The 26,861-nt window shown below is 40.3% G+C and overlaps 1 protein-coding gene across 1 annotated transcript in view; it reads right to left on the reverse strand.

Moving 5' to 3' along the window:
* The window catches only part of LOC133656442 (sodium channel protein type 4 subunit alpha A-like), a 27,281-nt gene continuing 420 nt past the window's right edge, over positions 1-26,861 (reverse strand). Inside the window, exons 2-13 of the mRNA XM_062057522.1 lie at positions 23,980-24,384; positions 21,984-22,025; positions 18,877-19,012; positions 18,656-18,810; positions 16,889-17,062; positions 16,240-16,362; positions 10,061-10,342; positions 8,609-8,662; positions 8,157-8,294; positions 7,983-8,087; positions 7,511-7,781; positions 1-2,803 (exon numbers count right to left, since the gene is read on the reverse strand). Of these exons, the coding sequence (XP_061913506.1) occupies positions 1,566-2,803; positions 7,511-7,781; positions 7,983-8,087; positions 8,157-8,294; positions 8,609-8,662; positions 10,061-10,342; positions 16,240-16,362; positions 16,889-17,062; positions 18,656-18,810; positions 18,877-19,012; positions 21,984-22,025; positions 23,980-24,384 (3,123 nt within the window). The 3' untranslated portion in view covers positions 1-1,565. The remainder of the gene's footprint in view (positions 2,804-7,510; positions 7,782-7,982; positions 8,088-8,156; positions 8,295-8,608; positions 8,663-10,060; positions 10,343-16,239; positions 16,363-16,888; positions 17,063-18,655; positions 18,811-18,876; positions 19,013-21,983; positions 22,026-23,979; positions 24,385-26,861) is intronic.

Raw genomic sequence — 26,861 nt, forward strand, 5'->3', positions numbered from 1 at the left:
GCACACTCTCTGGAGTAGTTTATTGTGAAGAAACTGAATAGCATCTTTTCAGTATATATATATTTTTATACACGTTATATCGCAGGAAAGCTACTCCGTGCATCCTAAATGTAAACAAAGTTTGGTGAGCATCACAGGTCAAGTTACAACTAAAAACAGGAACAAAAAGACACAATGTTTGACTCCTGTAGGACACACAACTCATTTCTACAACATTTGTAAAGACTTTTTAAAGCCAGTTAAGACAGAAAGTGAGAGAACTATTTCACACGCATACAAAAGCAAAGTCGGGGGTCATGTAAACCTCAAGGATGAAACAAAAACATCATGAAGTTGTCTTGGGCATCAGCTGCAACTCGACCTGGACGGCCTAAAAATAATAGTGCAATGTTCAAGCAGACGGTCAAGTTGTTTTGGACTTGGATCGCGGAGAAAAGAAGCAATTGACAGCTAGCACGTCTGTCTGACTTACATCAAGCAGGTTTCGTGTGTCCTCTAAAAACCGAACATACCACTGCTTTGGATTTCTTGAACCAGCTAGAAGTATTGTAGTCAAGACCCCATAATCCCTGACCAAGGTCTTTTAAAGTGTTGAGACTAAGAAACTATGCAAGCCTCAGTCGAGACCAGGACTAAAGCCGGTTGAGACTAAGGCTTTGAAGAGTTGAGTGTAAGACTCGACCAAAACATGTCAAGACAAAGTCAGGATGAAGACTTTGAGGATGTAAAACCAATTGATTTGAGACTTGAGACCAATGTTAGGGAAATGTGAAACCAGGTCAAGCCTAAAACTTTAAGAAGTTGAGATTAAAACCAAACCAATTTGCGCCTGAGTCATCGAGACCAACACAGGTCAAAACTAAGACAAGACCACAACATTTGAGATCGCAATCAAAATCCAGAAACAAGGCAGATGTGAGACTGAATCAGGATTAAATCAAGACCAAGACTTTGAGAAGTTGAGACCAAGGCAATGTGTGGTCAAGTGAAGGACGGGCCAAAAAGAGGTCAAGACCAAGTCAAAACATAGACTTTGAGTAATTAAGATCAAGACCAGACCCAAAACCAAGTTAATGAGACCTTGAGTCAAGAGCAAGATCAGAGCAGGTGAACACCAAGTTAAGACCAAGACTTTGAGAAGATGAGAACAATGTAAGGTTGAGAGCAACAATTTGAGAAGTTGAGACCAATTTAAGGTCAAGACTTTTAGGAGTTGAAACTGAGATCAAGGCAAGGAGCGCTGGTGTCAAGGACAAGACCAAATCAAGTTTAAGACTTTGAGCAGTTAAGACTAAGTGTTGAAGTTTGAGGCCATGACAAGACCAAAATAAAATCAATCCTGAGATGAGACAGGCAAAAGTAGTCTTTGGGCTGCCCTGGAGGACTACAACACTGCTAGCTAGAGGTTTCAAGAAGATTCCTTATGATTTAAATAAAGGCCTTAGCATGCATCGGGAAACCACGCTTCGGATTTGATCAAAAACATGATTTAACTTCAATATGTTTACAAAACAACAATTGTAGTAAAGTCAGTGATGGCGACGAAGGATCTTGCAGTGTTTTTGTTACACGACTGACTCTCTGGGGCTTCGATCAGGGGCAGAATGTAGCAACACCTCATTGGTTATTTCCACAGGTATAACCAGGAAATTTGGCCTTTGGGCTTCGATACCGTCTTGCCTTTCTGGCGCCATCTCAGCTGTCGGAGTCTCTGATGGCTTTTCCTTTCCAAGGTATGCGTCGCTGCCATAGAGAGCTACCATCTTCCGTGCGATCAGTCCTTCTTTTTCAGGAGGTTCTCCATCCTGGACGCCCCTCCTCTTGGAGCGCTGCATGAAGGCAGCGTAGCGCAGGCAGCGTCTCAGCAGGTGGCTCCTGAAGGCTCGCTTGATGACGCCGGTGGCCCATTCCTCCTCCTTGTGGCGCACGGTGGTGGTAATAGGCGCAAAGGAGTCTGAGGTGGGGTTGCTCTTAATGAACTTGGTCTCGATGCTTTCCCGCATGGCCACCATTTCTAGCGTGTCTCCCAGAACCATCTGCGTGACGGCTATCAGGACGTCCAGGCAGTGGATCCGATCCCCGATGACCAGCGGAAGGTCCATCTTGATCAAGCGAAGCCGGTTGGGCTTGGCCACCCTCAGCGGCTCCTGCAAGGCGTCGCAAAAGTCCGAAAGTTGGCTGTACTCGATGAACATGGTTCCATCCGTGTCAAACCTTTCCCAAGTCTCGTTGAACATCTCAAAGTCGTCCTCGCAGAGTGCGTCACTGCTCTCTTCCTGCGCCACATTAAAGTTCTCCAGGATGATAGCGATATACATATTGACTACCACCAGGAAGGAGATGATGATATAGCTGCAGAAGAAAATCATGCCCATGACCGGGCTGCCACAGTTGCCCCTCACATCTGTGCCCGGGTTCTCGAAGTCTGGATCGCAGTCTGGAAGCTCTGTGTTCAACATGGGAAGAAGAAGCCCGTCCCAACCGGCCGACGTGGTTATCTGAAAGAGGCAAATTATGCTACCTCCGAACGTCTCGAAGTTGAAGATGTCGTCGATGCCCGCCTCCTTCTTGACATAGGCGAAGTTGGACATGCCGAATATGGAGAAGATGAACATGATGAGGAAGAGCAGGAGGCCAATGTTGAACAGGGCGGGAAGTGACATCATCAGAGCGAAGAGCAGCGTCCGGATGCCTTTGGCTCCTTTAATGAGACGCAGGATCCGACCGATTCTGGCCAGCCGGATCACCCGGAAAAGAGTCGGTGACACAAAGTACTTCTCGATCAGGTCAGAGAGCATCGTGCCTGGGGAGGAAACATTGGAAGTCATTAGCTACCGCTTGTTGACACGGGTTCGGCCAATTCAAACGATGAGGAACCTTGAGATGTCTCCCAGCCAATTAATACGACTCTGATACGGATTGTCCTTTTTTAAATGGATTGTGATATGTCGTACTGCACACTGGTCACTAGGTGTCAGTAACGTCCCATGGATGTAATGTGACTCTCCCAGAGTTAATTAAAGAAAGTCACAGTTTTCTCGTTGGCAAGAACAAAATATAAATCTCATCTGCACTTCAAATAAAAAGTCTAAAAGCCTCAGCTAAACAAATAAACACGGTAGAGATTACTACGGTTAAGTGAGGTCGGCTTCAGCACTGGCGATGAAACTCGACTATCGAGGTTGGGAAGTACAAATCATGAAGATTTTTTCTTACGGGAATCTGCGGAAGGATCGTAACCTTTGCGGGAGAGCAGTTAGGGAAGTCTCCTGCCTGAGCGAACAGTTCTGTGAGGCAGTACATCCAATTTCTGACAAGTCCAAGCCCAACCGAGCTCCGTGTTTGACACAACAGCTAAGAACATCCACTATACGCGCGGGTCTCAGGTACTAAACTCGGTGGAAGAGGGTTTAATGTCAGACAATTTGACATTAAACCAGAAACAGGCTCTTCCGAATCCAATCGTTGACAATTCTAAGACACACCTACTTAGAATAGTCGGGAAATGGACAATTCGGTTCAAAGGTGTGTGTTTGAAATATCGCAGTCGAATAGTTTCACAGTGGACTCCCCCCCTTCTCCGAGGCCCCCCGTGTACAACTAGTGTATTGGGAGGATGTTCCAAGGTGGGGCCGGCAGCCCTTGCCGTGCCACTGCGTGCCTTAGGCCAGCTGAAGTCCGTTCCGGCCGGAAAATGGACAGGCCACCTGGACTTGTTATGACGTTTACTTCCTCTGGATCAGTGGTTCTTAACCTGGGTTCGATCGAACCCTAGGGGTTCGGTGAGTCGGGCTCAGGGGTTCGGCGGAGGTCAAAACACACCCGACTCATCGTGTAAATACAAACTTCTCCCTATCGGCGTATTACGGATATGGCAACAGCAGAAGTCAGACTGATTTGCAGGTGTGTCATTTGTTGTGAGTTTATGCACTGTGTTGGTTTTGTTGTTTGAACAAGGTGATGTTCATGCACACTTCATCAAGTGCACCAGTAAAAAAACATGGTAACACTTTAGTATGGGGAACATATTCACCTTTAATTAGTTGCTTATTAACATGCAAATTAGTAACATATTGGTTCTTAACTAGTCATTATTAAGTACTTATTAATGCCTTATTCTGCATGGCCTTACTATAACCCCAACCCTCTAACCCTGGCCCTAACCCTAACACTAACCAAATAACTCTAAATCAAGTCTTTGTTACTTAGAATATGTTCCCCTAGTGTCCAAACAACTCTAAATCAAGTCTTTGTTACTTAGTATATGTTCCCCATACTAAAGTGTTACCAAAAACATATAGGATTGAATTCAAAGTCTCCCTACTAACCCACCAGTGCCTCCATGGAAATGCCCCCCTCTACCTCAAAGAACTACTCACCCCCAAATCCTCCACACGACACCTCCGCTCCGGACAGGCTAACCTCCTCCAACCTCTGAGGACAAAGCTAGGAACAATAGGAGACCGGGCTTTCCGCTCCGCCGCTCCCAGTCTGTGGAACGCTCTCCCTGACCACCTGAGGGCACCACAGACTGTGGATGCTTTTAAAAAAGTCTTAAAAACCCTTCTTTTTAAAAAAGCCTTTTATTTTTTTAGATGTATGCATACTAGTTTTAGCTATTTGGCTGTTCTAGTTTTTATTTATTTTTTATTATCTTTTTATTTATTTTTTATTTTTTTTAATACACTGTAGCACTTTGAGGTTGTTTACTCAATGTGAAGTGCTTTTTACAAATAACATTTATTATTATTATTATTATATAACTTTGTCATGAATGTGAAAAAAAACAACATTTTATTTTTCACTAAAGAAGGGTTGGGTGAATGCACGTATGAAAGTGGTGGGGTTCGGTACCTCCAACAAGGTTAAGAACCACTGCTCTAAATAGACACGTTTCATCGTCTTCTCATCGCTCCACCATAGTTGAAGCCTCACCCGGCTGTCCAATCTCTACCGTGTTTATTATTTGTTTGAGTGTTTTAGACTTCGGAAAAAGTTGTAAATAAAATCTCTTTATTTGCGGGGATCCTTACGAGCTTTGTTCTGAATACACAAAAAGTAAGACTAATCGTCTATGAAACTGTTAGAATAATTCTAAGTTATCACAAATAACTTTGTATTACATTGTGTTCCTGACAAGAAGACCAAAGGACAGGGGCTGTCTTTGAAACGTACCAAGAAGAATGCTCGTAAAACTCCACTTGGACTTCAACGCGGACATATGGCAGGATCTGCTCAATTTCCAGACGAACTCTTTTTGAAGTATTTTACGAACTCTCTTTGAAATATTTTATGGAACTCTTTTTGAACTATTCTACAACCTCTCCTTTTGAACTGTTCGGTAACCAAAGGCAACGCTGTTTACGACCCACTTCCCTCTGGAAGCAGCTGTGCTCAGGTGGGGGGAGAAAGTCAAATAAAGAAGGAGTGCAATCTTTTGGCAGAGCGTGGTTGAAGACTGTACAGCATGGGTGTCAAACTCTGGCCCGCGGGCCAAATGTGGCCCGCCGCGTAATTTCACTTGGCCCGTGAGGCGATATCATATTAACACTAGAGCTGGCCCGCCGATTATATACAGCGGCGGGCCAGCCAAACCTCCCGGGAGACTCCCAAATTTCAGTGCCCCTCCCGAGAATTGTAACGTCCCCTTTTCGTCCAGTCCAACGAGTGCTGGCCCAATTACATAATGTGTGCGGCTTTGGGACCCGCACAGAAGTGAATGCAACGCATACTTGATCTTCAGCCATACAGGTCACACTGAGGGTGCCAGTATAAAAAAACTTTAACATTATTAGAAATATGCGCCACACTGTGAACCCACACCAAACAAGAATGACAAACACATTTCGGGAGAACATCCGCACAGTAACACAACATAAACACAACAGAACAAATACCCAGAACCCTTTGCAGCACTAACTCTTCCGGGACGCTACAAGGTGTGTGTGGGGTGGGGAGCGGCGGGGTTTGGAGGTAGCGGGGGTGTATATTGTAGCGTCCCGGAAGAGTTAGTGCTGCAAAGGGTTCTGGGTATTTGTTCTGTTGTGTTTATGTTGTGTTACTGTGCGGATGTTCTCCCAAAATGTATTTGTCATTCTTGTTTGGTGTGGGTTCACAGTGTGGCGTATATTTCTAACAATGTTAAAGTTGCTTATACAGCCACTCTCAGTGTAACCTGTATCGCTGTTGATGAAGTATGCGTTGCATTTACGTACACTAGCGTTCAAAAGTTTGGGGTCACATGTAAATGTCCTTATTTTTGTCGGAAAAGCACTGTACTTTTCAATGAAGATAACTTTAAACTAGTCTTAACTTTAAATAAATACACTCTATACATTGCTAATGTGGTAAATGACTATTCTAGCTGCAAATGTCTGCTTTTTGGTGCAATATCTATATAGGTGTATAGAGGCCCATTTCCAGCCACTATCACTCCAGTGTTCTAATGGTACAATGTGTTTGCTCATTGGCTCAGAAGGCTAATTGATGATTAGAAAACCCTTGTGCAATCATGTTCACACATCTGAAAACACTTTAGCTCGTTACAGAAGCTACAAAACTGACCTTCCGTTGAGCAGATTGAGTTTCTGGAGCATCACATTTGTGGGGTCAATTAAACGCTCAAAATGGCCAGAAAAAGAGAACTTTCATCTGAAACTCGACAGTCTATTCTTGTTCTTAGAAATGAAGGCTATTCTACAAAATTGTTTGGGTGACCCCAAACTTTTGAACGGTAGTGTATGTGTGTGTACAGAAGCCGCTCATATCTTGTGAGTGGGCGGGCACGTTGTTAGAAGGGGTGAAAAGCGGGCGTGACGTCAGCTCGTAGAGGACGTTAAAAGCAGTGCCTGTAAGGCACGCCCCCAAGACTGTGGAATACGTGAAATAATGACTGATGAACACCTTGGTTGGATAATGAAGGTTGCCTCAGCTCAAAGCCTGAGCCCCGACATGAATGAAGTAGCATCCAAGAAAAGATGGCAGGTATCTGGCTTGGGCACATCAGATTAGATCAGTGTGTTGCAAACTGAGCAGTTTAAAGTCCTGAATGGTTGCTTTATTCATTATTTTATTTTCAAATGTATTAGCCTGTGGAAAAAGTTAATGTTAATATTTACCTCAGAAGGCTGTAAATAGAAAAGAGGCATTACATTTTTATTTAAGTTGTATTTGATATGCCATTGATATTTTTTAATTATTATTATTTGAAACTCAATTTTGCATGTCACTATAAAGTTATATAAGCCTAATATTTAATGCAAAACTTGTTTGGGTCTCTATTAAAAGGTTAATTAGTTCAACTTTGGCCCGGGGCTTTGTTCAGTTTTACATTTTGGCCCACTCTGTATTTGAGTTTGACAGCCCTGCTTTACAGAGAGTACAGTCGCCATATTTCTCCTCAATATTGAGTCCAAATTTGATTCTGTCTCTGTGTTATTCTTTGCCTCTTGTCTTGTTTAATAGATGCCATCAGTGTTTGAACCTGACAGAAACGGTCTCGGGTACCCACCAGCGATGGACAAGATCACGACGATGAAATCAAAGACGTTCCAGCCGTTGGTGAAGAAGTATTGGCGCAGAGCGAAGAGTTTGAGCACGCATTCGGTGGTGAAGACCGCGATGAACGCCACGTTGACCTTGAAGAGGAAGTCCTCCTTCTCTGGACTCTGGTTGTCGGTCTCCACCATCATGGTGACCATGTTGAGGCAGATGAGCACCATGATGAAGATGTCAAAGAACTGCTGACTGATGAGGTCAAACACCAAGCCCTGGATGAAGTTCTGCCGGGTCAAAGGTCCAAGGAGAGGAGGGAGGGGTTGTTGGGAAACACAAATCCAAAAGGGTAATGAAGCATGTCGACACCAGCAAGGTTCAGAGGTCACTTATGGTGCCTTCGTGCCAAGCAACCTCGTTCTCACGCCAACACCCAACACACATCAAGGCCTAGAGTCCTAAAGTGCGTGAACCAGAGGGCAACATACCGCGGGACGTGGAATGGGCTTCTGCGGCTTCTTGGAACCGAGTTTCTTCATGGCTTCGTAGTATTTCTTCTGCTCCTCCGTCATGAAGATGTCCTTGTCTCCCAGGTGCACGCACATACCAAACGTCAGCACTCAGCTCACTTCAACAAGCTCACGGACGGACCGGAAACTTATCTTTTTCTTCTGCTGGTTGAAGTTGTCGATGATGACGCCGATGAAGAGGTTGAGCGTGAAGAAGGAGCCAAAGATGATGAAGATGACAAAGTAGATGTACATGTAGAGGTTGACCTCGTAGGACGGCTGCTCCTCCACCTGGGGGAAATAAACGGGGAAGGATCCGAGTGCAAAACATATTTCATTTTATAATAGCAGTCAATGATAACACCCAAAAGTTAGCATGTTAAGCTAAGTGGAGAGGACAATTTAGTGGTGCCCCAAGTTGGCTTTTTTTTCCTTTTTTACAATCCTTTTTAATCCAGTTTTGGTCAAAGTTACATCATATAAACAAACACTTTAGCCAACAAAAGTGTCTTCCCCCACAATGCATTGCGAGACCACGTGCCCTCCCGAGGCCTATATGACCCCCTTTGTTGTCACTTTGTAGAGAAAGTGATGACTTAGTGTACCTCTCGAGAGTCAACGGCAGCGTACATGATGTCCATCCAACCTTTGAACGTTGCCTGCAAAGCCATCACAAGACGTTTTACAGAACATTCCAGAAGGCGAATTAACTTAACCAGGGGTGTCCAAAGTTGTTTGGTATTTTTCTTCTAAATAAACGGTTAAATAAGGAAACCGAAAAAATAGCAAACGTTGAAAAAAATAATACTGCTGATGCTGAATAATACTCCTTAATAAATAATAATAATTATTCATAATTCATATTGCAGAAGGATGCATATATGTTTAAGAGTTTTTTTCTTTTTACATAGCCATGTTTAGAGTACCTAGTACTTTTCCTTTTGTGTATTGTACCAGTCTCTCTTTGTCTTCAGATTGTCTGTTTAGTGTCTTAAACCATCAGGAATGTGAAATACAACACCCACTCTTTTCCCTTATCAGTGTTGAGAGGCGGGAGATGGGGGTTGTCTTTGTGTGAAAAGAAGTTGTTTTTTCCCCTTGGAAGGCCAGATCAACTAGAGCAGCCCATATGAATGTATTGGTTAAGCTGATCTCCTAAAGCTTTGGTATAAACTTGAAAATATTCCAATTCTGTCTTGATGGTCCTTCTTACTCAGCATATATGTCATCGAAAGAACTTGGGATTGACCAGTAACTTAGATTCCCTTGGAGGAAGAACTGGTCTATCTAATAAATACTCATGCATTAATTAAATAACTAAACTAAAAATTATAATATATTTAAAATTATTTTAATGAATAATTTGAAAAATGTAGATCATTTTAATACACAGGTGTCAAACTCAAGGCACGGGGGCCAGATCGGCTCCGCCCGAAGAGCCTGGAAGAAATTTGTCAATAAAATACTTTTTTAAATAAAATGTTTCCATTATTTATTAAAAAAAAACCTTTTTTTTACTGAATGCATTTGTTCTTTCAAATTTGAACCCCCAAAAAATGCAGATGTTTTAAACTTTAACATTATTTGATCATGTCAAATATTATATTAGAAAAATATATATGTAAAGATGAAAATAAATAGTGTGATTTCAAAGCAAGTTATGCATTAATTTGTACATCAAAAGAACAATCAAATGCGTATGTAATTGTGTAATAATATCAGGAGGTCAACATACATTTTTACTATTGCTGTCAAATTAATGTTTTCAAATTATATTAAAAAAAATCTGATTCATCACACTTGAATTCTGATTAATCATGATTAGTCACAGGTTTTTATTTAATTTAAATTGATTTAAAAAGCGGCCCTTTGAGGGCAGCCATTAATACCCCTTTTTAACACAATAAGTTATTAAAATAATACTTTTAATGAAATAATTTTCACCTGTTGAAAAAAAATATAAACATTGCCGCCGAATCCTTAGATTTTTCAGGCTGCGGCGATGGATGGAAGAAGTTAGGACACCCCTGCAGTAGACAGACAAGATGGCCACCCACCACTTGAAGCAGGGACAGGTAGCCCTTCCCCACGTTGTCGTAGTTGACCTTGACGTTGACCCAGCGGGCCTCCTGCGTGTCCTCCTGCAGCGCCGCACACTCGCTGGCGTTGTTGACCTCGGCCAGGGGGAAGCGCTCGCCCGACGTGGTGTTGACGCAGTGGTAGAACTTGCCGGCAAACAGGTTGACCCCCATGATGCTGAAGATGAGCCAGAAGATGAGGCACACCAGCAGCACGTTGAAGATGGAGGGGATGGCTCCCAGGAGGGCGTTCACCACCACCTGGGCGCAAAACCAGGTCTCGGCTGACCGCCTGGCCACGTGTCGGCGTCACGCTCGGCGGGAATCTACTCACCTCCCCGCGCTCCCGGGGACATCAGCCACGGTGCAAACATGCGTGGTAGGAGAAACGTCACACAAGTCAGACACGTGCAACACATCAAAGACACACATTGTGCATGGAACGGCGGCCATGCGTGCGCTGGTGAAGTTCACTCCCTGACCGCCTCGAGAGCGACCACAAATTTGCAATTCCAGTAGGAATTGCGTGTGAATTCGCCGATACGCGCGAGTGGAACTGAAACGCTTGAATGTCCAGGGCAGGGGTCAGCAACCTTTTTAATACCAAGAGCTACTTCTTGGGTAGTGATTCATGCGAAGGGCTACCAGTTTGATACACACTTCAATAAATTGCCAAAAATAGCCAATTTGCTCAATTTACCTTTAACTCTATAATTATCATTAATTAATAATTAATGATATTTACACTTAATTGAACGGTTTAAAAGAGGAGAAAACACGAAAAAAATTACAATTACATTTTGAAACATATTTTTTCTTAATTTCGACTCTTTAAAATTCAAAATTCAACCGGAAAAAAGAAGAGAAAAACTAACTAATTTGAATATTTTTGAAAAAATTAAAACAATAATTTATGGAACATCATTAGTATTTTTTCCTGATTAAGATTAATTTGAGAATTTTGATGACATGTTTTAAATAGGTTAAAATCCAATCTGCACTTTGTTAGAATATATAACAAATTGGACCAAGCTATATTTCTAACAAAGACAAATCATTATTTCTTCTAGATTTTCCAGAACAAAAATTTTAAAAAGAATTCAAAAGACTTTGAAATAAGATTTAAATTTGATTCTACAAAATTTTCTAGATTTGCCAGAATATTTTTTTTTAATTTTAATCATAATAAGTTAAAAGAAATATTTCACAAATATTCTTTGTCGAAAAAACAGAAGCTAAAATGAAGAATTAAATTAAAATGTATTTATTATTCTTTACAATAAAAAAAATAAATTGACTTGAACATTGATTTAAATTGTCAGGAAAGAAGAGGAAGGAATTTAAAAGGTAAAAAGGTATATGTGTTTAAAAATCCTCAAATCATTTTTAAGGTTGTATTTTTTCTCTAAAATTGTCTTTCTGAAAGTTATAAGAAGCAAAGTAAAAAAATTAATGAATTTATTTAAACAAGCGAAGACCAAGTCTTTCAAATATTTTCTTGGATTTTCAAATTCTATTTGAGTTTTGTCTCTCTTAGAATTAAAAATGTCGAGACCAGCTTGCTAGTAAATAAATACAATTAAAAAAATAGAGGCAGCTCACTGGTAAGTGCTGCTATTTGAGCTATTTTTAGAACAGGCCAGCGGGCTACTCATCTGGTCCTTACGGGCTACCTGGTGCCCGCGGGCACCGCGTTGGTGACCGCTGGTCCAGGGGGAGTGGAGTGTGGAACGCTTGAAATCGGATAAGAAAAGTGGAATATGCAGTAGATTGTACAAACCCCGTTTCCATATGAGTTGGGAAATGGTGTTAGATGTAAATATAAACGGAATACAATGATTTGCAAATCCTTTTCAAGCCATATTCAGTTGAATATGCTACAAAGACAACATATTTCATGTTCAAACTCATAAACTTTTTTTTTTTTTTTTTTGCAAATAATAATGAACTTAGAATTTCATGGCTGAAACACGTGCCAAAGTGGTTGGGAAAGGGCATGTTCACCACTGTGTTACATGGCCTTTCCTTTTAACAACACTCAGTAAACAATTGGGAACTGAGGAAACTAATTGTTGAAGCTTTGAAAGTGCAATTCTTTCTCATTCTTAGATGGCAGCATATGTTGTTCCAAAAGCTGTATGTACCTTTCAGCATTAATGGTGCCTTCACAGATGTGTAAGTTACCCATGTCTTGGCCACTAATACACCCCCATACCATCACACATGCTGGCTTTTACACTTTCACCCTAGAACATGTCTTGACCACTAATACACCCCCATACCATCACACATGCTGCCTTTTACACTTTGCGTGGATAACAGTCTGGATGGTTCGCTTCCCCTTTGGTCCGGATGACACGATGTGGAATATTTCCAAAAACAATTTGAAATGTGGACTCGTCAGACCACAGAACACTTTTCCACTTTGCATGAGTCCATCTTAGATGATCTCGGGCCCAGAGAAGCCGGCGCCGTTTCTGGGTGTTGTTGATAAATGGCTTTGGCTTTGCATAGTAGAGCTTTAACTTGCACTTACAGATGTAGCAACCAACTGTAGTTAGTGACAGTGGTTTTTCTGAAGTGTTCCTGAGCCCATGTGGTGATATCCTTTAGAGATTGATGTCGCTTTTTGATACAGTGTCGAAGGTCACGGTCATTTAATGTTGGTTTCCGGCCATGCTGCTTACGTGCAGTGATTTCTCCACATTCTCTGAACCTTTTGATGATATTACGGAGCGTAGATGTTGAAATCCCTAAATTCCTTGCAATTGCACTTTGAGAAAGGTTGTTCTTAAACTGTTTGACCTTTTTGCTCACGCAGTTGTGGACAAAGTGGTGTACCTCGCCCCATCCTTTCTTGTGAAAGACTGAGCATTTGTTGGGAAGCTGTTTTTATAGCCAATCATGGCACCCACCTGTTCCCAATTAGCCTGTTCACCTGTGGGATGTTCCAAATAAGTGTTTGATGAGCATTCCTCAACTTTATCAGTATTTATTGCCACCTTTCCCAACTTCTTTGTCACGTGTTGCTGCCATCAAATTATAAAGTTAATGATTATTTGCAAAAAAAAAAAATGTTTATGAGTTTGAACATGAAATATGTTGTCTTTGTAGCATATTCAACTGAATATGGCTTGAAAAGGATTTGCAAATCATTGTATTCCGTTTATATTTACATCTAACACCATTTCCCAACTCATATGGAAACGGGGTTTGTATAATGACCATTCCTTGTCAATGGGGAAAACATTTTGGAAAATTCCGGGAAAACGGGAAATTTTGCTGACGTAACAGTTTGAATTAAAATTGGTGTTTCTGAATTTGTACGGAGGAAAAAAAAGGAATTTTGAGAATTTAGGACATTTTAGAAGTATGAATACGTCCATTCATTTGAAGGGGAATTTCCTGGAAATTGGGGAATTTCGGGGAAAAGTGGGATTTAAAAAAAAAAAAATTGACACTAGCAAAATTGTCCTAGATCAGGGGTGGGCAATTAATTTTTACCGGGGGCCGCATGAGCAATCTGAGCACTGCTGGAGGGCCACATCGACAATATTTCAATAACATTTTGCTCAATATTATTTTTAGTATACCATAATATAAATAATAATAATAATAATAATTTCATTTAACCAAACTTAACTTTATACAAAAGCAGATTGCGTTTGATGGTTTTATTTTTAAAGGCCTACTGAAATGAATTATTTTTATTTAAACAGGGACAGCAGATCTATTCTATGTGTCATACTTGATCATTTCGCGATATTGCCATATTTTTGCTGAAAGGATTTAGTATAAAACAACGACGATAAAGATTGCAACTTTTGGTATCTGATAAAAAAAAGGCTTGCCCCTACTGGAAGTAGCGTGACGTAGTCAGTTGAACATTTCCGCAAAGTTCCCTATTGTTTACAATGATGGTGGCCAGAAGTGAGAGCGATTCGGACCGAGAAAGCGACAATTTCCCCATTAATTTGAGCGAGGATGAAAGATTTGTGGATGAGGAAAGTGCAAGTGAAGGACTAGTGGGGAGTTGAAGCTATTCAGATAGGGAAGATGCTGTGAGAGCCGGGGGTGACCTGATATTCAGCTGGGAATGACTACAACAGTAAATAAACACAAGACATATATATACTCTATTAGCCACAACACAACCAGGCTTATATTTAATATGCCACAAATTAATCCCGCATAAAAACACCTACGTGTTTGTTATGCTAGCTCCTAGCTATAGCTAGGAGCTAGGAGCTAGTATACTAGCTCCCGTCCATAAAACCCGCCAATACAATTCAAACACCTGCACAACACACACACTCACTCAGCCCAAAGAACCGTTCACCTAACCCAAGGTTCATAAAGCTTATATATTTAACCAAAGTTACGTACATGACACGCACGTACGGGCAAGCGATCAAATGTTTGGAAGCGCAGCTGCGTACTCACGGTACCGCGTCTGCGTCTGTGTATCCAAATCAAAGTAATCCTGGTAAGAGTCTGTGTTGTCCCAGTTCTCTACAGGCGTCTGTGTATCGAAGTCAAAGTCCTCCTGGTAACAGTCTCAGTTGTCCGAGTTCTTCGATCTTGACTGCATCTTTCGGGAATGTAAACAATGAAACGCCGGCTGTGTTGCGTTGCTGTCTTCCCTCGCAAAATACTCCGCTTCGCACCGACAACTTTCCTCTTTGCTTGCTCAGCTTCTTTCTCCATAATGCAATGAACAAATTGCAACAGATTCACCAACACAGATGTCCAGAATACTGTGGAATAATGAGATGAAAACAGAGCTATTTTGTATTGGCTTCAATGGGGGAGCCATACCCGTGTTCTACTGGCTACGTCACGCGCATACGTCATCCTCCAAAGGAGCTTTCAACCGGAAGTTTAGCGGGAAATTTAAAATGTCACTTTATAAGTTAACCCGGCCGTATTGGCATGTGTTATAATGTTAAGATTTCATCATTGATATATAAACTATCAGACTGCGTGGTCGCTAGTAGTGGCTTTCAGTAGGCCTTTAACACTGTCTTACACAACACTTCCTGATGTATAATACAATGCAAAAATGTCCATTTCTGTCACTTTATCCTGCATCCTCTTTAAAAGTCCAACATTTTTCCCCCGTCGGATTTGGAAAACCATCTGTTGTCACACCTGCCAGCTTGTCCCATTTCAGTCCTAACATGTCCCAACACGCATTTACCTCTGTGAACAAGTCATCACCTGTGGTTGTCCCTTTAATTGACTGCATGGCTGCCAGCTCCTCCGTGGTTTGAAAGTCTGCAGTTATCCCACGTAAGAGGATGAGCAGCTGGGCCGTGTCACGTACATCGCAGCTGCCCCCGGTGCCGCTCACACTGGTGAATGAATGATGAATGACGGGTGGTGGTCGGAGGGGCCGTAGGCGAACTGGCAGCCACGCTTCCATCAGTCTACCCCAGGGCAGCTGTGGCTACAAATGTAGCTTACCACCACCAGGTGTGAATGAGTGATGGGTTCCCACTTCTCTCTGAAGCACTTTGAGTGTCTAGAAATTGTAATCCGTTATTATTATTATTATTACCCGACCTCAGTCAAATGATTGTGGTCCAATGCAAAGTCAAAAAGTTTGGACGCCCCTGATGTAGATGATCTATATCTGCTCTACACATTTACCTTAGAAAAGAGGACGTTTTGGATACTTCTTTGTTGCCTTATTTGTATTTGACTTTATTAAATGTTTGGCTAGAATTTTATTCAACAAAACCAGTTTTCTTTGAAGTAATATAGAAATGTATCAGAGCTGTTTGTCTATTTTATGGAGAAATGTATTTAATGGCACCCGGTGTTATTAAAAAGTATTGATAGGTTGATTTGTTTTCTTAATCGAGAATCAATTCTGAATCGAATAATCACCCCCAAGAACCGAATGGAATCCTGTGGTTCCCAAAGATTCACCGGCCTATCGCTTGGCTTTGAAACGTAGCGCCTGAATAAATCACGCCGCCTTATCAAACCGGCTGTCGTCTCCGGTTGCAACGTCTTGAAGTGGTCCCGACCATCCGCCTCCTCTCCAAAACTATAAATAGATGCCATCACATTCTGTCTACAGCTGCGCTTCGGTCCAACACCGGTGGACGAGCCAATCACAAGCCGGTCAGCTTCTGGATGTGCCACCTTACCCTCATGCCTTCGAATCTGGACAGGGCGCGAAGAGGCCTCAGCGCCCTCAGAGTCCGCAGGGATTTGATGGGCCCCAGGTCTGAGAAACCAAGCCAGTTGGCCACCAAGCTTATCAGGGAAATCTGCAGTGAGGGCAGAAGGTTTTAGCGCCCGTCCTGGTTTGCTACCAGACGTCCTGGTTTGCTACCAGACGTCCTGGCTTGCTACCAGACGTCCTGGTTTGCTACCAGACGTCCTGGCTTGCTACCAGACGTCCTGGCTTGTTACCAGACGTCCTGGTTTGCTACCAGACGTCCTGGCTTGCTACCAGACGTCCTGGCTTGCTACCAGACGTCCTGGCTTGCTACCAGACGTCCTGGTTTGCTACCAGACGTCCTGGCTTGCTACCAGACGTCCTGGTTTGCTACCAGACGTCCTGGCTTGCTACCAGACGTCCTGGCTTGTTACCAGACGTCCTGGTTTGCTACCAGACGTCCTGGCTTGCTACCAGACGTCCTGGCTTGCTACCAGACGTCCTGGTTTGCTACCAGACGTCCTGGTTTGCTACCAGACATCCTGGCTTGCTACCAGATGTCCTGGCTTGCTACCAGGACTGTTACCAGACGTCCTGGCTTGCTACCAGACATCCGGGGCCGACGGCGAGCTTACGTCCACGATGAAGAAGTCCAGCCAGCACCAGGAGTTGGTGAAGTAGGTCTTGAAGCCGTACGCGGTCCACTTCAGGAGCATCTCCAAGACAAAGACCAAGGTGAAAATCTTGTCGGCATACTCCAGGATGATTTTGATGGTCCGCCGTCGTTCGATGTTTATGTCCTCAAATGCCTGAGTCCGAGGGAAAAGACAGGAAGTGGATCACAGCTGCCAGACTCAAGGTCCAGGGGCCACTTCATTTTATTTGGCCCCCACAAGCCTGAAAATAATACGTGTCAATAAAGTACTTCATCTGTTCCTACTGAATGTATTCCTTTGTCGTATTTTGTAGTGGTGCACAAAAAAATCGATTCACATCTGAATCGCGATTCTCATTTTCCCGATTCTGAATCGATTCTTCATTTTCAAAAATCAATCAATTTTAAAATCAGAATCAATTTTTAAATTTTTGAGGCCAATCTTCCTGCAACCAGAAGGTACGTTTTTTTTTAACCTGGAACCTGTTTTGAAAAATGTCCATTATAATTATTACACCATCCATCCATTTTCAACCGCTTGTCCCTTTCAGGGTCGCTGGAGATATTTATTATAAACAATAATACAATTGCAAAAATTATTTAATAATCACAACCACTCTAGTCAGTAGGGGTGCACAAACACTGTGGGGGCTTACCACAGTTTTTTGAATGGGTTGCTGGTAAAAACATTTTTTACAGTAGTGTACTGTAAAAACAACAGCCGTAGAGTTTACTGTAAAAAAAAATTGGAATCTTGGTTGCCAGAATTTTACCGTAAAAAAAGTGATATGCGGTAAATAACCCTGACTATTTTACTGTAAAATCCTACCGACTTGGCTGTAAGTTTTTTACCATAAACTTTACTGTAGTTTTTACACCAAATAAGTTGCCAGTAAAAAAAAACAAAAAAAAACTGTGTCACCAATTTTTACAGTAATACACCGTGGATTTTTTTTTTTTTTACAGTAAAAAGAAAAATCGCCAGCTCGGTTGCTAGAATTTTATAGTAAAAAAACAGTGCCATTTACAGTAATAAGCTGTAAATAAGACTTCAAATATTAGGGTAAAATCCTGGCAAGTTATCTGCCATCTTTTTACTGTACAATCTACAGATATATTTATTGAAGTAAAAAAAGACTGTGGAGGCTTACCACAGTTTTTTGAATGGGTTGCTGGTAAAAACATTTTTTACAGTAGTGTACTGTAAAAACAACAGCCGTAGAGTTTACTGTAAAAAAAAAATTGGAATCTTGGTTGCCAGAATTTTACCGTAAAAAAAGTGATATGCTGTAAATAACACTGACTATTTTACTGTAAAATCCTGCCGACTTGGCTGTAAGTTTTTTACCATAAACTTTACTGTAGTTTTTACACCAAATAAGTTGCCAGTAAAAAAAAACAAAAAACTGCGTCACCAATTTTTACAGTAATACACCGTGGATTTTTTTTTACAGTAAAAAGAAAAATCGTCAGTTCGGTTGCTAGAATTTTATAGTAAAAAAACAGTGGCATTTACAGTAATAAGCTGTAAATAAGACCTCAAATATTAGGGTAAAATCCTGGCAAGTTATCTGCCATCTTTTTACTGTACAATCTACAGATATATTTATTGAAGTAAAAAAAGATACATCATGAAGTGTGTCTTGACGTTCATCAAGCGGCCCTCTGAGGGCAGCCATAAGAAGGAACACCAGTTTGAGGTGGCTGAGCTAGCTGGAAGTCAGCACTCGTGCGCGGTGGCACTCACCAGGGCGCCGCTGCTCAGCAGGATCATGAAGATGATGAAGGTTTCGAACCAGTCGTGCTCCACGATGGCGAAGCAGGTTTTCCTCAGCGTCCACCATCGCCCGCCTGCGACCGTGCTGAGGTTGGCGGCGAGACAGGGCCAGCGCGTCACGCAGTCTGAGAGGCCAGGACGTGCAGGTTAGACACGGCCATCGCCCAGGTGCCACTTTAATGATGTCATACTCTCAGTGAAGCAGGCTTCAGGCTCCACCGGCTCAGGCTCCTCCTCTTCCTCCTCTTCCACCTCTGCCTCAGGTGGCTGGTAGTCCACCGTGCTGCACACCGACCAGTCGCCAGAGTCCGTCAGCGCTCCCATCAGCTGTCACACACACTTCTTACAAACTATCCTTTTAAACATCAGCTGTCACACACACTTCTTACAAACTATCCTTTTAAACATCAGCTGTCACACACACTTCTTACAAACTATCCTTTTAAACATCAGCTGTCACACACACTTCTTACAAACTATCCTTTTAAACATCAGCTGTCACACACACTTCTTACAAACTATCCTTTTAAACATCAGCTGTCACACACACTTCTTACAAACTATCCTTTTAAACATCAGCTGTCACACACACTTCTTTACAAACTATCCTTTTAAACATCAGCTGTCACACACACGTCTTTACAAACTATCCTTTTAAACATCAGCTGTCACACACACTTCTTACAAACTATCCTTTTAAACATCAGCTGTCACACACACTTCTTACAAACTATCCTTTTAAACATCAGCTGTCACACACACGTCTTTACAAACTATCCTTTTAAACATCAGCTGTCACACACACGTCTTTACAAACTATCCTTTTAAACATCAGCTGTCACACACACTTCTTTACAAACTATCCTTTTAAACATCAGCTGTCACACACACTTCTTACAAACTATCCTTTTAAACATCAGCTGTCACACACTCTTCTTTACAAACTATCCTTTTAAACATCAGCTGTCACACACACTTCTTACAAACTATCCTTTTAAACATCAGCTGTCACACACACTTCTTACAAACTATCCTTTTAAACATCAGCTGTCACACACACTTCTTACAAACTATCCTTTTAAACATCAGCTGTCACACACACTTCTTACAAACTATCCTTTTAAACATCAGCTGTCACACACACTTCTTTACAAACTATCCTTTTAAACATCAGCTGTCACACACACTTCTTACAAACTATCCTTTTAAACATCAGCTGTCACACACACTTCTTACAAACTATCCTTTTAAACATCAGCTGTCACACACACGTCTTTACAAACTATCCTTTTAAACATCAGCTGTCACACACACGTCTTTACAAACTATCCTTTTAAACATCAGCTGTCACACACACTTCTTTACAAACTATCCTTTTAAACATCAGCTGTCACACACACTTCTTACAAACTATCCTTTTAAACATCAGCTGTCACACACTCTTCTTTACAAACTATCCTTTTAAACATCAGCTGTCACACACACTTCTTACAAACTATCCTTTTAAACATCAGCTGTCACACACACTTCTTACAAACTATCCTTTTAAACATCAGCTGTCACACACACTTCTTTACACACTATCCTTTTAAACATCAGCTGTCACACACACTTCTTACAAACTATCCTTTTAAACATCAGCTGTCACACACACTTCTTTACAAACTATCCTTTTAAACATCAGCTGTCACACACACTCTTTACAAACTATCCTTTTAAACATCAGCTGTCACACACACGTCTTTACAAACTATCCTTTTAAACATCAGCTGTCACACACACTTCTTACAAACTATCCTTTTAAACATCAGCTGTCACACACACTTCTTACAAACTATCCTTTTAAACATCAGCTGTCACACACACTCTTTACAAACTATCCTTTTAAACATCAGCTCTCACACACATGTCTTTACAAACTATCCTTTTAAACATCAGCTGTCACACACTTCTTACAAACTATCCTTTTAAACATCAGCTGTCACACACACTTCTTACAAACTATCCTTTTAAACATCAGCTGTCACACACACTTCTTTACAAACTATCCTTTTAAACATCAGCTGTCACACACTTCTTTACAAACTATCCTTTTAAACATCAGCTGTCACACACACTTCTTACAAACTATCCTTTTAAACATCAGCTGTCACACACACTTCTTTACAAACTATCCTTTTAAACATCAGCTGTCACACACTTCTTTACAAACTATCCTTTTAAACATCAGCTGTCACACACACTTCTTACAAACTATCCTTTTAAACATCAGCTGTCACACACACTTCTTTACAAACTATCCTTTTAAACATCAGCTGTCACACACACTTCTTTACAAACTATCCTTTTAAACATCAGCTGTCACACACACTTCTTACAAACTATCCTTTTAAACATCAGCTGTCACACACACTTCTTACAAACTATCCTTTTAAACATCAGCTGTCACACACACTTCTTTACAAACTATCCTTTTAAACATCAGCTGTCACACACACTCTTTACAAACTATCCTTTTAAACATCAGCTGTCACACACACGTCTTTACAAACTATCCTTTTAAACATCAGCTGTCACACACACTTCTTACAAACTATCCTTTTAAACATCAGCTGTCACACACACTTCTTACAAACTATCCTTTTAAACATCAGCTGTCACACACACTTCTTTACAAAGTATCCTTTTAAACATCAGCTGTCACACACTTCTTTACAAACTATCCTTTTAAACATCAGCTGTCACACACACTTCTTACAAACTATCCTTTTAAACATCAGCTGTCACACACACTTCTTTACAAACTATCCTTTTAAACATCAGCTGTCACACACTTCTTTACAAACTATCTTTTTAAACATCAGCTGTCACACACACTTCTTACAAACTATCCTTTTAAACATCAGCTGTCACACACACTTCTTTACAAACTATCCTTTTAAACATCAGCTGTCACACACACTTCTTTACAAACTATCCTTTTAAACATCAGCTGTCACACACACTTCTTACAAACTATCCTTTTAAACATCAGCTGTCACACACACTTCTTTACAAACTATCCTTTTAAACATCAGCTGTCACACACTTCTTTACAAACTATCCTTTTAAACATCAGCTGTCACACACACTTCTTACAAACTATCCTTTTAAACATCAGCTGTCACACACACTTCTTTACAAACTATCCTTTTAAACATCAGCTGTCACACACACTTCTTTACAAACTATCCTTTTAAACATCAGCTGTCACACACACTTCTTTACAAACTATCCTTTTAAACACAAAAGTACTCACTTTGATCGATGCAGGAAAACTCGGTCTTGGATTCTCCCTTTCCTGGAAACATAACCTCAGTTAGTTCCTCCAGACTCTTTTTAATGATTGTTGTGGCCTTTTTTTAATGATTGTTATGGCCTTTTTTTAATGATTGTTGTGACCTTTTTTTAATGATTGTCGTGGCCTTTTTTTTTAGTGATTGTTGTGGACTTTTTTTAGTGATTGTTTTGGACTTTTAATGATTGTCGTGGCCTTTTGTAATGATTGTTGTGGCCTTTTTTCAATGGTTGTCATGGCCTTTTTTCAATGGTTGTCATGGCCTTATTTTTACTGATTGGTGTGGCCTATTTTCAAGGGTTGTCGTGGCCCTTTTTCAATGGTTATCGTGGCCTTATGTTCAATGATTGTGGTGAACTTTTTTATTGATTGTTGTGGCCTTTTTTCAATGATTGTTGTGGCCTTATTTTCAATAATTGTTGTGGCCTTATTTTAATGATTGTAGTGGCCTTTTTTAAAAAAATGATTGTCGTGGCCTTATTGTTTATGATTGTTGTAGCATTTTTTAATGATTATTGAGGCCTTTTTTAATGATTGTCCTGGCCTTATTTTTAATGATTGTAGTGGCCTAAAATGAATATTCATAAAGTTGCAGTTAAAGTTGTTTTGATGCATACTTTTCTTAATAACATTGAATCAACTTGTGATTTTATGAATCAAGGTTTTAAGTCAGGAGTGTCCAAGGTGCGGCACAATCGTTCTAACATTAGCATGCTAGCTTTTGTAGCTAATTTTGTATACATACACCTCAGCATCAAAAATGTTGTCCACTTGACAAATGATACCTGTTAGCAGGCTAACGTTGGTATGCTAGCTTATATTTTAGCAATTTTTGTAAGTATACACCCCAGTCCTACTTTGGTACTTGATGAATGCTAATGTTAGCAGGCTGGCTAACAGTTTGAACAAATTACACACCTCAGAGTAATATACTTTGTTACTTGACGTTGGTTAGTTAGCATTTTAGCATGCTGACATTAGCTTGCTTACTTTTTTAGTTAATTTAGCAGGTCTACACCAGTGTCATATATTTTGGTATTCCACTCATGCTAGCTGTAAGTATGCTACAGTTGGTATGCTAGCTTTTTTAGCCAATTTTGTAGGTATACACCTCAGTCATATTTTGGTACTTGATGCCTGCTAAAATTCTACACCAGTGTCATATATTTTGGTATTTCACTCATGCTAGCTGTAAGTATGCTACAGTTGGTATGCTAGCTTTTTTAGCCAATTTTGTAGGTATACACCTCAGTCATATTTTGGTACTTGATGCCTGCTAAAATTAGCAGGCTAGCTCGCAGTTTAAACAAATTACACACCTCAGAGTAAAATATTTTGGTAATTGACGCTGGTAACAGTTAGCATTTTAGCATGCAAACATTACAATGTCAGCTTTGTAGCTAATTTAGCGGGTCTACACCTTGGTGTCATATATTTTGGTATTTCACTAATGCTAATTTTAAGTATGCTATTGTTAGCTTTTTTTTTAGCTCATTTTGTAGATGTACAACTCAGTCATAATTTGGCAGGCTAGCAAACTTTTCAAACAAATTACACACCTCAGAGTAATATATTTTGGTACTTGACACTGGTTACGGTTAGCATTTAGCATGCTAAAATTAGCATGTTACCTTTTGTAGCTAATTTAGGGGGCCTACACCTCAGTTTCATATAGTTTGATATTCCACTCATGCTTACTGTAAGTATGCTGTTGTTAGTATGCTAGCTTGTTTAGCTAGTTCTGTAGGTACAATATACACCTCAGTCGTGTTTTGATACTTGATGCATGCTAACAGGCTAGCTAACATATTACACACCGAAGAGTAATATATTTTGGTTTCATTGCTGAGACAGCCTTAGAACTAAAGAATCCAGGTGGACTCTGGTCTCACCAAGACTGGTCAAGCACGAATTGCAAAGATTTGTTTCAAGTTAGGCGACACATGAAGCGTCTTACCTCGCCATCAACGTTCTCTTCGTCGTCGCTGTCCAGGTTTTCAAAGTCCGACTCCGCCAGAGCCATTGGCGCGCCGAGACCCAGCTCTCCGTCCACGATGGCGCCGGAAGTCCGCCCCTCCACCAAACAGTTGGACGTTCTGTCGGCCACTTTGACATTCAGCACGCCGTCCACCAAGTCCATCTCCACGGCATCGGCGTTGGAGTCCTCGTCCTCGGTCTCTTTGGACTTCTTGCCCAGAATCTTCTGAGGCACCCCCACCAAGGTCGCCTTGAGCCAAGCGACGCACCGCTTGAGTCTGCCCACCGCGATCTGGAGGTTGTTCATCTCGCCGTCGTCGTCCGCCGAGGAGAGATTGTCTCCGCTGAAGGAGCTGAGCAGCAGGGCCAGGAAGAGGTTCAGGACCTGAGGACAGACCCAGGACACTTCATGCAGCAGGTGTCATTAACTGGATGCACACTGTAAAAAAGTCAGTAGATGTGACGGTGAAAAACTGGCAGCTAAGTTGCTAGAATTTGTTCTGTGGAACGCTCTCCCTGACCACCTGAGGGCACCACAGACTGTGGATGCTTTTAAAAAAGGCTTAAAAGCCCTTCTTTTTTTTAAAAAGCCTTTTTTTTTTTTTTGGATATATGCATACTAGTTATAACTATTTGGCTGTTCTAGTTTTTATTTTTTATTTATTTATTTATTAGCTTTTTATTTTATTTTTTTATTTTTTTTAATACACTGTAGCACTTTGAGATTGTTTACTCAATATAAAGTGCTTTTTACAAATAAAATCTATTATTATTATTATTAATTTTACAGTAAAAATACAGCAAGTCGTAAAATGTTTGTATTTACAGTAATACACCGTAAAAACGATTTTGCGGTCAAAAGAACGGCAGCTTTGTCGTCGGAATTTTACTGTAAAAATACAACCAACAACGAGCGTAGATCTTACAATTTAAAGAAATGACAGGTATGTTGCCATCATTTTACTGTAAAAATATAGTAATTGGTCAAATGTTTGTATTTACAGTAGTGCACTGTAAAAAAACAATGGTTAAAAAAAACAAAAAAACCTATTGGGTAATTTGCCACAATTTTCGCGTAAAAATAAGAGTAGTAGCGTTTTTCAATTTACAGTAGTACACGTAAAAAACAAGGACTGTAGACTTTACAGTAAAAAGCGAGAGTTTTACTGTAAAAACAAAAGTGGTACCATTTTTCCGTTTATAGTAATGCACTGTAAAAACAACAACTCTAGATTTTACAGTTAAAAAAAAGAACTTACAGTCCCAAGAATGTTACTGAAAAAATACAGCAAATAGTAAAATGTTTCAAATTACAGTAATGCACTGTAAAAACATTTATGTTATTTATAGATTTTACGATAAAAATAATGGCAGCTCAGTTGCTGGAATTTTACTGTAAGTGATACCCTTTTCCCATTTACAGTAATGCACTGTAAAAACGGCTATAGATTTTACAATTTAAAAAATGACAGGTAAGTTGTCGTAATTTCACTGTAAAAATACAGTAATTGGTACATGTGTTGTATTTACAGTAATGTACTGTAAAAACAAAGACCGCAGATTTTAAGGTAAAAAAAAAAAAGTGTCTAATTTGCCAGAATTTTGCTGTGAAAATATGATTGGAAGCCTTTTCCAGTTTACAGTAATACACTATAAAACAACAACTATGCATTTGACTGTAAAATAAAATCTGACATGTCAGTTGCCAGAATACACTAATTGTTCTATTACAGTAATACACTGTAAAAACACTAACCCTACATTTTACAGTAAAAACAACCAAAAAAACTGTGTGGCCTATTTTCAGTGGTTGTCATGGCCTTATTTTTAATGATTGTAGTGGCCTTATTTCTAATGATTGTTGTGGCCTATTTTCAGTGGTTGTCATGGCCTTATTTTTAATGATTGTTGTGGCCTTATTTCTAATGATTGTTGTAGCATTTTCTTATGATTGTTGTGGCCTGTTTTCGGTAGTTGTCATGGCCTTATTTTTAATGATTGTTGTGGCCTTTTCTTAATGATTCTTGTGGCCTATTTTCAATAGTGTAATGGCCTTATTTTTAATGATTGTCGTGGCATTTTTTTAGTGATTGTTGTGGCCTTTTCTAATGATTGTTGTGGCCTTTTTTTTAATGATTGTAGTGACCTTTTTTAATGATTGTTGTGGCCTTTTGTAATGATTCTTGTGACCTATTTTCAATAGTGTAATGGCCTTATTTTTATTGATTGTTGTGGCATTTTTTTAGTGATTGTCGTGGCCTTTTCTAATGATTGTTGTGGCCTTTTTTAATGATTGTTGTGGCCTTTTTTTTAATGATTGTTGTGGCCTTATTTCTAATGATTATTTGGCCTTTTGTAATGATGCTTGTGGCCTATTTTCAATAGTGTAATGGCCTTATTTTTAATGATTGTTGTGGCCTTTTATTAGTGATTGTCGTGGCCTTTTCTAATGATTGTTGTGGCCTTTTCTAATGATTGTTGTGGCCTTTTTTAAATGATTGTCATGGCCTTTTTTTAATGATTGTTGTGGCCTTTTTTAATGATTGTTGCGGCCTTATTTCTAATGATTGTTATGGTCTTATTTTTAAATGATTGTTGTAGCCTTTTTTAATGATTGTTGTGGCCTATTTTCAGTGGTTGTCATGGCCTTATTTTTAATGATTGTTGTGGCCTTATTTCTAATGATTGTCGTGGCCTTATTTTTAATGATTGATGTGGCCTTATTTCTAATGATTGTTGTGGCCTTATTTTTTAATGATTGTTGTAGCCTTTTTTTTAATGATTGTTGTGGCCTATTTTCAGTGGTTGTCATGGCCTTATTTTTAATGATTGTTGTGGCCTTATTTTTAATGATTGTAGTTG

This window comes from Entelurus aequoreus, linkage group LG08 (assembly GCF_033978785.1).
Source record: "Entelurus aequoreus isolate RoL-2023_Sb linkage group LG08, RoL_Eaeq_v1.1, whole genome shotgun sequence".
NCBI lineage: Eukaryota > Metazoa > Chordata > Actinopteri > Syngnathiformes > Syngnathidae > Entelurus > Entelurus aequoreus.